At 41.8% G+C, this 12277-nt stretch overlaps 2 protein-coding genes across 3 annotated transcripts; both read left to right on the top strand.

The window, feature by feature from the left end:
- The first annotated feature begins 83 nt into the window (after positions 1-83).
- tstd3 (thiosulfate sulfurtransferase like domain containing 3) lies at positions 84-3877 on the top strand. 2 transcript variants are annotated; one of them, XM_044035075.1, is made up of 5 exons: positions 84-207; positions 296-453; positions 543-713; positions 2091-2250; positions 2603-3877. In XM_044035075.1, exons 2-5 carry the CDS (start codon positions 330-332, stop codon positions 2658-2660), a joined length of 513 nt encoding a protein of 170 aa, XP_043891010.1. In that variant the 5' UTR covers positions 84-207; positions 296-329; the 3' UTR covers positions 2661-3877. The 2 variants fall into 2 exon arrangements, with proteins under 2 accessions (XP_043891010.1, XP_043891009.1); XM_044035074.1 differs by lacking the exon at positions 84-207 and having other exon boundaries at positions 226-453.
- Positions 3878-5868: 1991 nt separating this feature from the next.
- On the top strand, positions 5869-10018 carry zgc:172323 (uncharacterized protein LOC564165 homolog). The gene is made up of 11 exons (XM_044035076.1): positions 5869-6205; positions 6331-6490; positions 6689-6838; positions 7243-7362; positions 7460-7555; positions 7641-7775; positions 7847-7957; positions 8053-8163; positions 8268-8392; positions 8479-9498; positions 9681-10018. The coding sequence occupies exons 1-11, from the start codon at positions 5982-5984 to the stop codon at positions 9772-9774; spliced, it is 2346 nt and encodes a 781-aa protein (XP_043891011.1). The 5' UTR covers positions 5869-5981; the 3' UTR covers positions 9775-10018.
- Positions 10019-12277: the final 2259 nt, after the last annotated feature.

The following is a 12277-nucleotide window of genomic DNA, read 5'->3' as shown; positions in this document are numbered from 1 at the left end:
CGTCTTTTCCCACAACAATAAAAGCACCATGCGTGTGTGAATGCGATATATAATTATCTACATGGAGAAAAAGATGGAGATGTGTGTATATTGTGTTATGTTTTGGTGAAATATTACCAACCACCTAGAGCGGTTGTCGCTTCTTGTGTTTAGATATGTTTGCTGCTTAATGGATTTGTGTGCGAGTTTGACATGAACTTTGAAATGGTATGTTGTCCTTCCGTGATATTGCGCATGCGCTGGGCTGTTATAATGTGGGTTTTGTCACATGCAGCTATCACCTTTGATGTTACAGGTTTTTTGGACATTTACCGTGTACTTAATCACACATGGCTCTAAGAAGGTGTTGGAGGTTTTCAGGATTGGTCCCGCGCCTCTTATGGCATGGTACCGTCCAGTCTGTGGCTTCTTTCCCGGTGGGACGAGGGTCGGTGTCCAGCGTTGGCCGCAAAAGTGAGTTTCACCTTCAGCTGCTCGTGACTGACTGTCATGTTTCGATAATACGCGGCTGTGTCTCGTGTTTGTTTTTGTTTTGCTCTCAGCCACAGAGTTGCTGCTGTGTAGCAGGTTCACTTCAGCGACACCGAGCAATATTGTGACTTACAAGCAGCTGAGGCAGCTGCTAACCGCCCAAAATGCTGTGGTCATCGACGTGCGGGAACCCTGGGAGCTCAGAGACTTCGGTTCCATCCCTGGCACCGTCAACGTTCCCCGTGAGTATTTGCTCACAATAAATAACCAGATGACAAAATGTATGTACGTGACGTCGACCTTTACGGACACGCAGATGAGCAATAAAATAACCATGGCCTTAATCTCACAAATAACATTGTGGGCAACCATAATAACCAGCTTTAAACAGAGACTGATGTAAAACATTCAAAGACACTGTAGGCTATGCATTACATTTCAATTACATTTGTACATGCACACTATCCATAAATAGAACATATAGCAACACAAGCATATTATAACCTCTATAATAGATCTGTTATATTGCATTACACAACAGATATTTTGTGATAATTGTTTGACCATTATTGTGGTCTCACCCTGCCCTAAATTGACTTAAAGCACAGGTTCTAGGGATCCTCTGATTGCTTAAAGTTGAGTACCAGCTGACACTGAGGACTTAGTAATACCAGTACAGCAAAATGTATTTGCCTCACTTTGTGAGCAAACTACAATATTAGATACTATAGCCACTGTTTCAGTCCCCTACAAAAATATTAGAAGAGTGAGGCCAATTCTTTTATTTTTGCTGTACGCTTAAAATATTAAGGGTTTGACATCAAAAGATGAAAATAAGGCAAGAAATCAGAATTTCAGCTTTTATTTCCAGGTAAATAAACAACTGAGAAGATAGCCTCATTTATAATGGAACACCACATTGTTTTAGTGAGCAAAAGTGCAGGAACAGGTAGACCTGAATTAGATTTAAATGAATAATACTTAATATTTAGTGGCATGCCTTTGCTGTGTGTCATGTTGGTTCCTTAGACATTTTATTTCTTGTGTTGAAGGAGCAACTTTTCTCCTCCTTGACGGTCTTGCAGAGCATAGGTTGCAGTCCTCTCTACTTTTGTTGTCATCGCTTATCTTAAAGAATTTCCAAACAGCTGACATTGCGACAGATCCACTTATTGCCACACACCTGCTCAGCTCACTTGAAGATACGTAAAGCAGTACAAGGTGCAGGAGTTTCAGAGTAGTTTTACGAATACTAAAACGGGTATTGATATCAGTGCATCCCTAACAGGATCATCAAAGGAGCAGCCTGAATAAAACCAGTGGTAATTTACAATATGAAATACTGGTGTCATCATTGTATATGCTTTCAACTCAACATGGCTCTAAAACACATTGAAATCTCCTAATCATACATTTCTGTGAACATTATTAAGTGGCAAAACAAGGATCTGTACAATAGAATCATAGATCCTGCCATCCCTAAGTAGCTTATCTAGTAATTTGTGATGTTTGCAGGACATGATAAATATGGGAAAGTCATAAAATACTCTGCACCAACTGTCAAACCCTTACTAAACACATACGTCAACTGACCTATCTGTGTGTCTTTGTCCTGGCAGTGGCACAGGTGAACACTGCACTCCAGCTGAGTCCAGCAGAGTTCAAAGAAAAGTACGGTGGTGAAATGCCCGAGCGGACAGATACCGTTGTGTTCACATGTTTGGCAGGAATTCGTAGCAAGAATGCACTCATCGCAGCTGTTTCGCTGGGATACACAGAGTGAGACATCTATTGGACTTATTTCTGTCATCGTTTTTTTATTATTTCATCATGAAGTCAACAAATCATTTAACAACTTGTCCTGTGCAGTCAATTTTGATAAAGATGTGTCTTTGTAAAGATAAATCTTTTCAGTGTGAATAGCAGTAGTTTTATGGCTGGGTTTAGTAGACTTTTGACACATTGACAGACTTTTATATTGCAGTGCTATTAAATACACCTGTGTCATTAAAATCAATGGATCCATTTTTCTAAAAGGCAGCTAATTACTATATACATTACCTACTGTGTGATTACATTGTAAAATCAAACTGAATTACTTTATCTCTCTTTTTTGTTTTCCCCATTCCAGTGTTCAGGATTACTCCGGTGGATGGAAAGACTGGGAGAAGAATGAGAAAGAAATGTGACCCAAAGATGAAGGAAACAAAAACACTCTATTTAATTAAATATGTTTCAATTATCTGAGATCAAACTTGAATGTGATCATACATAACCAGAAGGTTTTTTGCAATTTTTTTATGAGCTGGTAACTAATGTTGTGTTCCTCACTTGTGAATCTGAAACCAGAGGGCTCAGCATACATCAGCATTTTTCATTTCAACTGCTGAAAATGTATACTTTAGTTACTCACTTTAAGTCCAATGTGTATGAATTAGTGACATCTATTGGTGAAACTACAGGGTTATAACAAACAAAGGACTCACTCTGGTGGCCTTTGCATTCTAGAAAGGATGCCATTCTTTATTTGCATGGTAAGCTTCTGCCTGCCTCAAACCCCAAATTGCATGCTGTCATCAGTTTTTGTTAGTCTGGACTGCCCAAGACCCAAAACCATTGCCTAAAGTAAAGTACTATCTTGCCTCTTTCAAGCTCAGGAAACCTTCCTGAGACAACTGTAAGTCCCTGCTCTTGCCTAAACCAACAGTGTTCATAAATTACAGCTTGTCCAAAAAACTTGTTACAGGAACCACTTAATAGCAGATTTCTTCTATTTTAGCGCCACTTCACTGGCTTCTAATTCATTTTAGAATTAATTAAGAGGTATTCAGCCAAAGACATGATTGTCTTTTTCAAACTTGGCCAAGGTCCAAGGTTGACTGTCCTTTGCCGTTAGGGCACCCCAAAACCTACCTGAGAAAATCCATTTGATGAGCTAATTATCCTCTTATAATAATAATAATAAGAAGAAGAAGAAGAATCTTATTAATCTTTAAGACACATTTTCACTAGTGGACTGGGTGGATTTCACCATTTAAAACCCTTTAATGCTTTCATAATGTAATGTTTTTATCATGACTTTGATCTTTTTGATTTTTGTTTTAGTGCTTTTATTTTATTGACTTGTTTCTGATTACTGCTGTCCTTTAAATTGCTTTTGTTTTCCTTTCATTTTGTCCTGCAAAGTAGTTTGTAACTGTATATTTAGACAAGCTTTCAGATTCTGTACAGCCCCTGAAGCCATTTGCAACATACAATGTACAGAATATTTTAAGGTTCTTGTTTCCATACCAACTATGCAAACGACAAGTACACTGTTAGTCTTCCTTTGTACATCCTGAACAGTTTTCAAGTTGATGTATCATAAATATTAAAAGGTTTGTTGCTCTAAAGTCAAAAACTAAAAGTAATGTTTTCATTATTTGTGATATGGTCTGACAAAACAACAGAAGACACTCATTTGCATCACTGCCGACATAAATAGACAGATCCACAGTGTGGCTGAGCTGACAGCTGCTGGCCCTAAGATGATCTACTGTACTGAAGGTCTGTATCTAATACCCACCCTTTCTCAGCATGAATTTGCCACCAACACTCTACAGAACACAAACAGATCTCGTCGTCATTCATGATAATGAATGTGTTTGTTTCAACTGAGAAGAATGTTGACCGTGGCTTGGACCTTGTTCCTCTTTCACTCTTGCCCTCTTGCCCTGGACTTCTAGTTTGAAGAGAGCACAAGTAAAAATCTCTCTCTTAGGTATAAGTTACAACATCTAGAAATGATCCATGCGCATCACAGCTCAGATGTGGATCATTAAATAATTATCTAAGAAGTGTTGATCTTTGCTGGTATTAATCAGCATTTTCCATATTCTTACTTATCTGTGTGGCAGAAGCCAGCACGCCATCTTCATTACAGTCTGTTACATCAGCCACATTTCAATGTATTCAAACATAATGAATTTTGTTAGATTCAGTTACCTTAAACGAATGATACACTTTCAGGTATATACTTACTGCATACATGGAACTTAAATACCATGACCTGTGTAAGCTTGCACTGGTATTTGAGTGGAGAGACAATGAGTCATTTACTTAAAACGTGAAAATAATTATTGATGTGTGAGCCGTTCACGAGTGACAGATATCACCTCTTCCCAAAAAGTCCCATGCTGCTGCAAGATCTGAGGTCACTGGAAAGAAAAGACACTCACTCACTTAGTCCATCAATACAGAGTTGATCATAACAGTGCATAACACATCACGGTCTTTAAAGCTGATCATGTGTTTCGGTTGGTCTGTGTTCTTTGTTGTGTTTATTGCGTGTGTGATATCTGTTCTGGCATAAATATTGACCTTTTCAATAACAGTAGTCCTAATTGGGACCAAAACCTGGTTCTAATAAGGCAGAAACTAATTTCTGAAAAAGACATTTTCAGAAGAATTAAAAATTTGAATTGTGGTTCGGTTAAGATTGGGGTCAGGCCTTAACTGGTTATGGTTAATGTCAGGGATGATGATTTGTTCAGGCTGTTAGGATGAATGGAGGTCATTGCCGTGTCTTAAGGAGATTTTGCAAATGCAAATTTGTGTGAGTGTGTGGTAATCTACGAGGGGTCAATGTTGCTGACTGCCGAGGTTTACAGTAAAGTGACAGTGTTTACTGACCCTTGACCAAGTGACCCTGTAGGTGTCAATGAAGACAACCGTTTTCTCCTCTTATATCACTATGCCATGTCAACCGTAAACTCCAGACTACTGCACCCACCCACCTTCCTCTGCCTGCATATTTCCGCTCTCAAGTGGTTCATTCGATTTTATTTTCTCCCTGCATACTCCAATTCCAATATGTTGAAAACAGACCAGACCAATAAGTATTAATTTATGTCAGAATCTTGTTTTTGCAGCCGCAGCCGCACCCGCAACCCCAGCCACAGCCTCATCAGGTCACCCTCCAGCGTCTGCTCAGAGTTCAATTAATGTCCCTCTTCCCATCAGAGCACATCAGTGCTGCACCTACTGGCTGATATGGCTTCACCAGACCCTGCTTGCCTGCCTGCTGGCCTAGTGGTCTGCTACCCACTGCTGTGGTGGACATTGAGGTAGTGGATGTACCATAATCCTGGCAAAAGTCATTACTAGCTGCAGTGATAAAAGGGAGACTGATACATGACCACACTATGTACATTGCAAAAAGTAATATTTGACCCCTCACTAATGCCATCAGTCACCATCCCAGGCCAGACCTGCTTCTTACAGGCTCCTGACAGATATTTGAGCAGCAGCTCAGTTCTGCTTTGGTACAAAGGTTCAAGATTCCACAGGTGTTGGCTCATGAACTGGGCTGTCTCAGATGGAGAAGGGGCATGGCAGACAAAGGGAGGTATAAAACCTCAGAGTAGACTGGCCACCAGAGAGTGCAAACAAAGACGTCAGAGTTCCCTTGTTGAGTATTTCTTTCATTTCCCCTCAGAGAATCAGATAAAGCAACAGTCCCTGCTGCCACAATGAGCTGCAGCCCGGAGAGGATCTCGTCCTACCGCCGTCACTTTGAGGACAGCAGCACTTTTTCACAGCAGGTCAGGGTGTCCAGTCCATCCCCCACCAGGAGAGAGACCCGCCGTGCCTCCAGTGGCTACTCCTGCCGACCTGGAGCTGGAGGACTCCGTTATGAGTCAGCCGGGAGAAGGACCGTCTCGGCTGCACGCAGGTCTCGCATGGTTGGAGGAGGGTAAGCTGGGTCAGAGTCATGTTCATGTGTGGATAGTGTTTTTGATTATTTTGTTCCTCTGGTATTTCCCCTTTCTGTTGTTGTGGCGTTCATGTGGTTCTTTTGTATTATTTATATTTATATAGTGTGGGAGCTGGAGCCTTGGTGTGTGTAGGCCCTGGTGGGGAGACTGCCATAGACCTGGATGTGGCTTCAGCTGAGAACCATGAGTTCCTCAACACCCGCACAAGTGAAAGAAAGGAGATGATCGTCCTCAATGACAGACTGGCTGTATACATAGAAAAGGTAAGGGCATTCAAACTACACTACATGTTTTGCATCAGATATTAGATAGTTTTGTCATGGTTGGTTGAAACTACATTTATACTGAAAAATGGGGTCGTATTATTCTCACCTCAGTGAACACAGAGACAGGAAAAATATTGTAGTCTCTAGTTTGGAAGCACTTAAAGTACCACAGCTGAGGCTTTCACATGTTTGCAGGTTCGATCACTGGAGCAACAAAACAAGCTGCTGGAGGCCGAGATTGAGGCCTACCAGAACCGCTTTCAAAAGCCATCAGGTCTGCGCCTTCTGTATGAAGAACAGCTGAGGGAGCTGCAAAGGATTGCTGAGCAAATGAGATTTCAGCGAGTGAGACAAGCTGCACACTTCTTCTGTTTCTTTCTTTGTTTCTTTCATTCTTTCATATATATATGTGTATATATATATGTGTAAATATATATATATATATATACTGTATATATATGTATATATGTATATATATATATATATATATGTATATATATATATGATGCAAAATAGAGCAGAAAGAGTGAATTCTTTGTTTACAGCAAGGTTTACACCTTACTCACCTGCATGAGATCCATCCAAGCAATGATACCTTGCCTTGTTTCAAGTTTTGAAAACACCAAGGTAAGGAACCTTGGTGTTTTCTGCCTGAAATATTTGCCTGCTTCTTTCTGGCAGGCAAACGGGGAGATGACTAATGACACACACATAGGTAAGCAGGTTAATTATGGCTTTATGGTTTTCAGGACATTTCCTTGGCAGCTAAGGAGTCTGCAGCTGGTCAACTCGAGGCAATGAAAATCAAGTATGAGGAGGCAGTGGAGCTGAGGAAGAAAGCTGAGCTAGAAATAGAAAGCTTCCGTCCAGTAGGTTTCATAAAATTGGGAAATAATCCAGTCTTCACCATATTGTTGTTGTTTTTTGTCATGAACACAGTTAATAATAAAACTGTAATTTCTTCAGGATGTTGACCACGCCACCTCCTCGCGCATTGCTTTGGAGAAGAAGCTGGAGCAACTGGAAGTTGAAATTGAATTCCTGAAACGGGTGCATCAACAGGTAGATAACATCTTCGCATTACAACTACATGTTTGTTTTGGCTCTCATTTTGATAAAAACTTTTCTTTTCTTTCCCATTTTCCAGGAAATTGATGAGCTCATGAAACAGATCTATGCGGCTCATGCCATGGTTGAGAGTACGTACACTCTGCCTGACTTGGCGGCTGCAATGAAACAAATCCAAAACCAGTACGATGATATTGCAGCCAAAAATCTCCAGGTATAATCACACTGCAGCAAAAGGCGTCTGTTTTCCAAATCAATATATGCAAAATGATCCTTCCTTTTTAGGAAATGGACTCGTGGTATAAGAACAAGTTTGAAGATATGACCAAGAAAACGTCTGGGCATGTGGATAGGCTTCGAAGCTTCAGGGAAGGAATAACAGGTGCCAAGAAGGATGTGAGTGTCAAAAAAGTGAAATTAATAATCAAGTTTGATTAAGAATCAAAATTGAAATGACTATTATCTTAAATCATGCTAAAAAATATCTCCAGATCCAAAACAAAGAAAGTGACTTGGATGCCTTGAGAACCAAGAATGAGGCACTAGAGGCTAAAATCCGTGAGATGCAAGAGAAGTACAGAAAGGAACTGGAAGCCCTGCAGGTGAGTGCAGACTCACACCAGAGTCAGACTGTGATGCATATAAACATAGATTCACAACAACAGCTCACTCTTGTGGCAATGTCCTGGGTTTGTTAACCTCATAGGCGCGGATTGAAGCCCTGCAGCTTGAGCTAAAATCCACAAAAGAGAAAATTGCGCTTCACCTGCGTGAATACCAAGACCTCCTGAATATTAAGATGGCTCTGGAGATTGAGATCACAACATACAGGTAAAGTAACAGCACTCCTTAAAAGGGACACATTGCCATGTGAATGAATACAAGTAACTTTGTCATTATTTGTATTTTCTTTGTAGAAAATTGATCGAGGGAGAAGACCTGCGACTGTCTGGAATGATGCAAACTCTGTCTCTTACCACCTGTTCCATGAGCGCCATTGGTGGAGGGATGAGCTTTGGAGGAGGAAGCCAGGGAGGAATGGGTGGTGGACTGATAGGTGGCAGTGGTACTGGAGCTGGAGGCATGGGGAGTGGAGGAATGGGTGGGGGCATGATTTCAGGCAGTTCTGCTGGGGGTGTGGGTGGAAGAATGGGTGCTGGAGGTCCTGCTGGTAGGTCAGTTGGAAAGGACGTAATTGGTAGTCATGGATTGGGAACAGGGGGTGTAGGTGGAGAAATAGGAGCCAGTGTTGGTGGTGTGGGTATGGTTGGTGGTAGTGGAGTGGGTGCTGGAGGAATTATTGGAGGGCAGGGTACTGGACCTGGAGGTGTGGGTTTGGGTCCCGGAGGAATTAGTGGTGTTGGCACTGGTGGACTAGGTGCTGGTAGCGCTGGTTCTGGTGTTGGAGGGCAAGGTACTGGACCTGGAGGTGCAGGTTTTGGTGCAGGGGGAATTAGTGGTGTTGGCACTGGTGGACTGGGTGCTGGTTCTGGTGTTGGAGGGCAGGGTGCTGGACTTGGAGGTGCAGGTTTTGGTGCCGGAGGAATTAGTGGTGTTGGCACTGGTGGACTGGGTGCTGGAAGTGCTGGTGTTGGAGGGCAGGGTACTGGACCTGGAGGTGCAGGTTTTGGTGCCGGGGGAATGGGAACAGGTGTTGGGGGATCCTTCGGTGCTGGAGGCGACATGGGGCTCAGTGGAGGAACTATTGGAGGCAAAAACCATGGAGTGGGCAGTGGCATCTTAGGTGGCGGAGGAACTGAGGGTGTTGGTGGGGATGTTGCATTATCCGGACTTGGTGGGAAGGGGAAAATTGCTGGAGGAGTGGGTGACACTAGTAATGCCGGGATGAGATACGGATCAGACATATATGACGGCAACCTGGAGGCCTACGGCGATCAGGCTGTGGAGCTGACGGAGAGACGAACGGTGCTGATTAGGTAAAGGTACCTCCAGGTATCATTTCCACTTCTCTCAAACAAAGCTTCTTTCTATTGTAGCACACAAAATGTTATCAGACACATCTTTCAGTCAGAAGCAAAACATACTTTGTTTTATGACAGCTTAACTTAAGAGTTAGGACCAGCAGTCAGCCCTCTGTTTCTTCTTTCCTTCCTGACAGAACCGTCAAAAAGGAGGGTGATGTGGTGGAGACGGACCACCAGGAACAAAATTACACCATTAGTGGTGCAGCCGATGAATCTGAAGAAGAGTGAACAGCACAAATTCCCAAGTGACCTCCTCTCAGTCTAAAACCTCCACGCCCCTCTGAGCTTTGCACTGACCAAACGCCTTGTCTGGGCACTGACCTTCAACCTTTGATCTGGACAAGAAGACCATGAATAACCCTTTACTACAGAGTTAAACCTTGCATCTCAATATGCCTATACTGCTCATGGTGTCTACACGTTTATGTGCCATGCCCTGTTTTCTCACTGCAAATAAAGCTATCAGCATTCATTTCCCTTGTCTCTCTTTTACTTGATGTCTTATTTAAGTGTTTATTTAAGGACACAAATACTAGATCCATGAAATCCAGGTGTGTGTATATATATATATATATATATATATATGCATACAGTATGTATGTCTGAAAAACAAAGTATGGTAATGTTTAAAGCTTTGGATATACACAGAGGAGACACCTGAGGGTCAAGACAGTTGGGTTGACACTTTCTGGAGGGCTATTGTGAATCCATTATTCAAATTTTGCTCTGATGTGGACTGAGTGCACTGCTGTTTTCTGTCCTCATTCCATCCTCTTCCACACCTTTTCCTCCAGCTGCTGATTGGGAGTGACTTGAAACCCTGAAACTTGCAACACACAAATCTGGCAACAAAAGACTGGAAGAATAGTAGTATTTAATATGGCAACAATAACATAAGTGTGCCATTATTATGACAATGAATCATACATAGCTGACTAAATCAAGTAAAGATTAAAAACCATAAACTCCACATTGAAAGGGCGCTATATTTTGTACAATTTAGTACATTAATGTAATTTCTAAGTTAGTTACAACAACAGATTCCACAGTGAACATTAAAACAGCTATAGCCTTTACCAAAGGAGAAAGGCACCGTATTTAAAGTTTTCTTTTCCAATTTACAGTAGGTACAGGACTAGGTGCTGCTTATATATATTTTTTATATTATTATTTATTCAAACGTGGAATTCAAAAATGTATTTTAAGAGGAAAAAGGAGAAAAAATGTTTGCACCACCGCCTAACATCCACAGCACTGCATTCATATATAATCCTAAATTTACGATTGATTCGTCATAAAGATAATCAATATTTCTCTCGGACATCACTTCCACAAGCTCACCCCCACCCGAACACGCTGGACACAATTAGTCTGAACCCGAAAAACTGTCAGTCGCGGACATAATGAGGAGCCGCGCGAGACGCTCGTATCATTAGATCACATTTTGTTACAGCAAATTAATAATGTGCTCTCAACCCGAAACAAGCGCATACACACACACCGCAGCTTCATAGACGACAAATCATCTCATAGCCTTCGTTTACGTTCAAGCTCAAGCACATGAACGCATGCTCTATTCTGTATATGAGAGAACGGACTTTATTTTATATAATTACACACAGACGAGAGAGGTTGAGTGTGTGTGTGTGTGTGTGTCTGTGTGTTTGTGTGTGTGTGTGTGGAATGCGGAGCTCTCCATGGTGCTCGTCCTTAGAGGAGGAAAGTCACGGTGATTTTACGCACCGGTAAAGGCTATTATAAGCTACCGCGTGTATAATAAAGAAATAAATACATAAAGACATAAATTAATAAATAAAACGTACAGTCGCTACATTTTCGTTCAGAAATATTACACACTCAGACACAGATGTGGCGAAATGCTGTCTCTCAAATTCCACTTTTCCAATTCCAATTTCCCACATCAACATCTTATCATTATAAAATAATAATAATAATGATTACTATTTATTATTATTTATAACAGGTGGTTGGCTTAAACTACAAACGATAGATTTCTATTTTTTTATTTTTTTTTAAAAACACTTAAAAGATGAGACTTTTGACCCCTTTCAAACATGCGGTGCTGTCAGGGTTACAGTCCAACACGTCCTTAAACATGCTCTTTGCCACTGAAGTTGTTTTGCTCACACTTTCAGTTCGCAGAAACGCACCGCGCAGCCAAATGGGTCACGAACCTTCATCCTGGGAGAAAATGGCGTTTCGCTCGGAGCGAAGGGGAAACTGCTCCCCATATTCACCACGAAGGGCAAAAGTTGGGGAGTTTCCCTTTGAAACCTGCCAGTTTCTGTTACTTTGTGCATATGCTTTGGGTGGCTAAATCCCAATTAGGGTCGGCTGACACGCTGCTCCATTCATGCGCGGCCCTGCTTGCATACATTTGCCTAGGAATGAACTCCTCAAATAGATCTCCTGCTAAATGCGCCGGACAGCAGAGAGAATCGGCCTGAGTGACACTTTCTTTCTGAGGCGCTCGAGTGAGAAAAGGTATGAATTTATAAGGTACACCGAAACATATCAATTCCCGCAACCTCGCACGCTTTTATTCGCGTCTCCTCATGCGAGACAAAGTGAGTTTAAGTCAGGGAAATGTGGGCTGGCGAAAAAAAAAACTTTCAGACACTTTGAATACTTTGAAATGGTGCAGCCCCCTTCAGAGGAGGCGGAGAGGAGAGCCATTTGGAATGAGCTTACGCATGAACAGCGTTGAATC

The sequence above is a fragment of the Solea senegalensis genome, linkage group LG9 (assembly GCF_019176455.1).
Source record: "Solea senegalensis isolate Sse05_10M linkage group LG9, IFAPA_SoseM_1, whole genome shotgun sequence".
NCBI lineage: Eukaryota > Metazoa > Chordata > Actinopteri > Pleuronectiformes > Soleidae > Solea > Solea senegalensis.
The sequence above is the reverse complement of the archived record's forward strand: the minus strand, read 5'-3'. Positions and strand labels throughout refer to the sequence as shown.

What these genes read in the sequence shown, in the direction of transcription:
- zgc:172323 (XM_044035076.1), top strand. Translation starts at nt 5,982, where the DNA reads ATGAGCTGCAGCCCGGAGAGGATCTCGTCCTACCGCCGTCACTTTGAG. An exon ending in TAACAGGTGCCAAGAAGGAT is followed by an intron (nt 7,958 to 8,052) that starts GTGAGTGTCAAA and finishes AAATATCTCCAG; the next exon opens with ATCCAAAACAAAGAAAGTGA. An exon ending in AGGAACTGGAAGCCCTGCAG is followed by an intron (nt 8,164 to 8,267) that starts GTGAGTGCAGAC and finishes TTAACCTCATAG; the next exon opens with GCGCGGATTGAAGCCCTGCA.
- tstd3 (XM_044035075.1), top strand. Translation starts at nt 330, where the DNA reads ATGGCTCTAAGAAGGTGTTGGAGGTTTTCAGGATTGGTCCCGCGCCTC. An exon ending in GTCCAGCGTTGGCCGCAAAA is followed by an intron (nt 454 to 542) that starts GTGAGTTTCACC and finishes TTTTGCTCTCAG; the next exon opens with CCACAGAGTTGCTGCTGTGT. An exon ending in GTTTCGCTGGGATACACAGA is followed by an intron (nt 2,251 to 2,602) that starts GTGAGACATCTA and finishes TCCCCATTCCAG; the next exon opens with TGTTCAGGATTACTCCGGTG.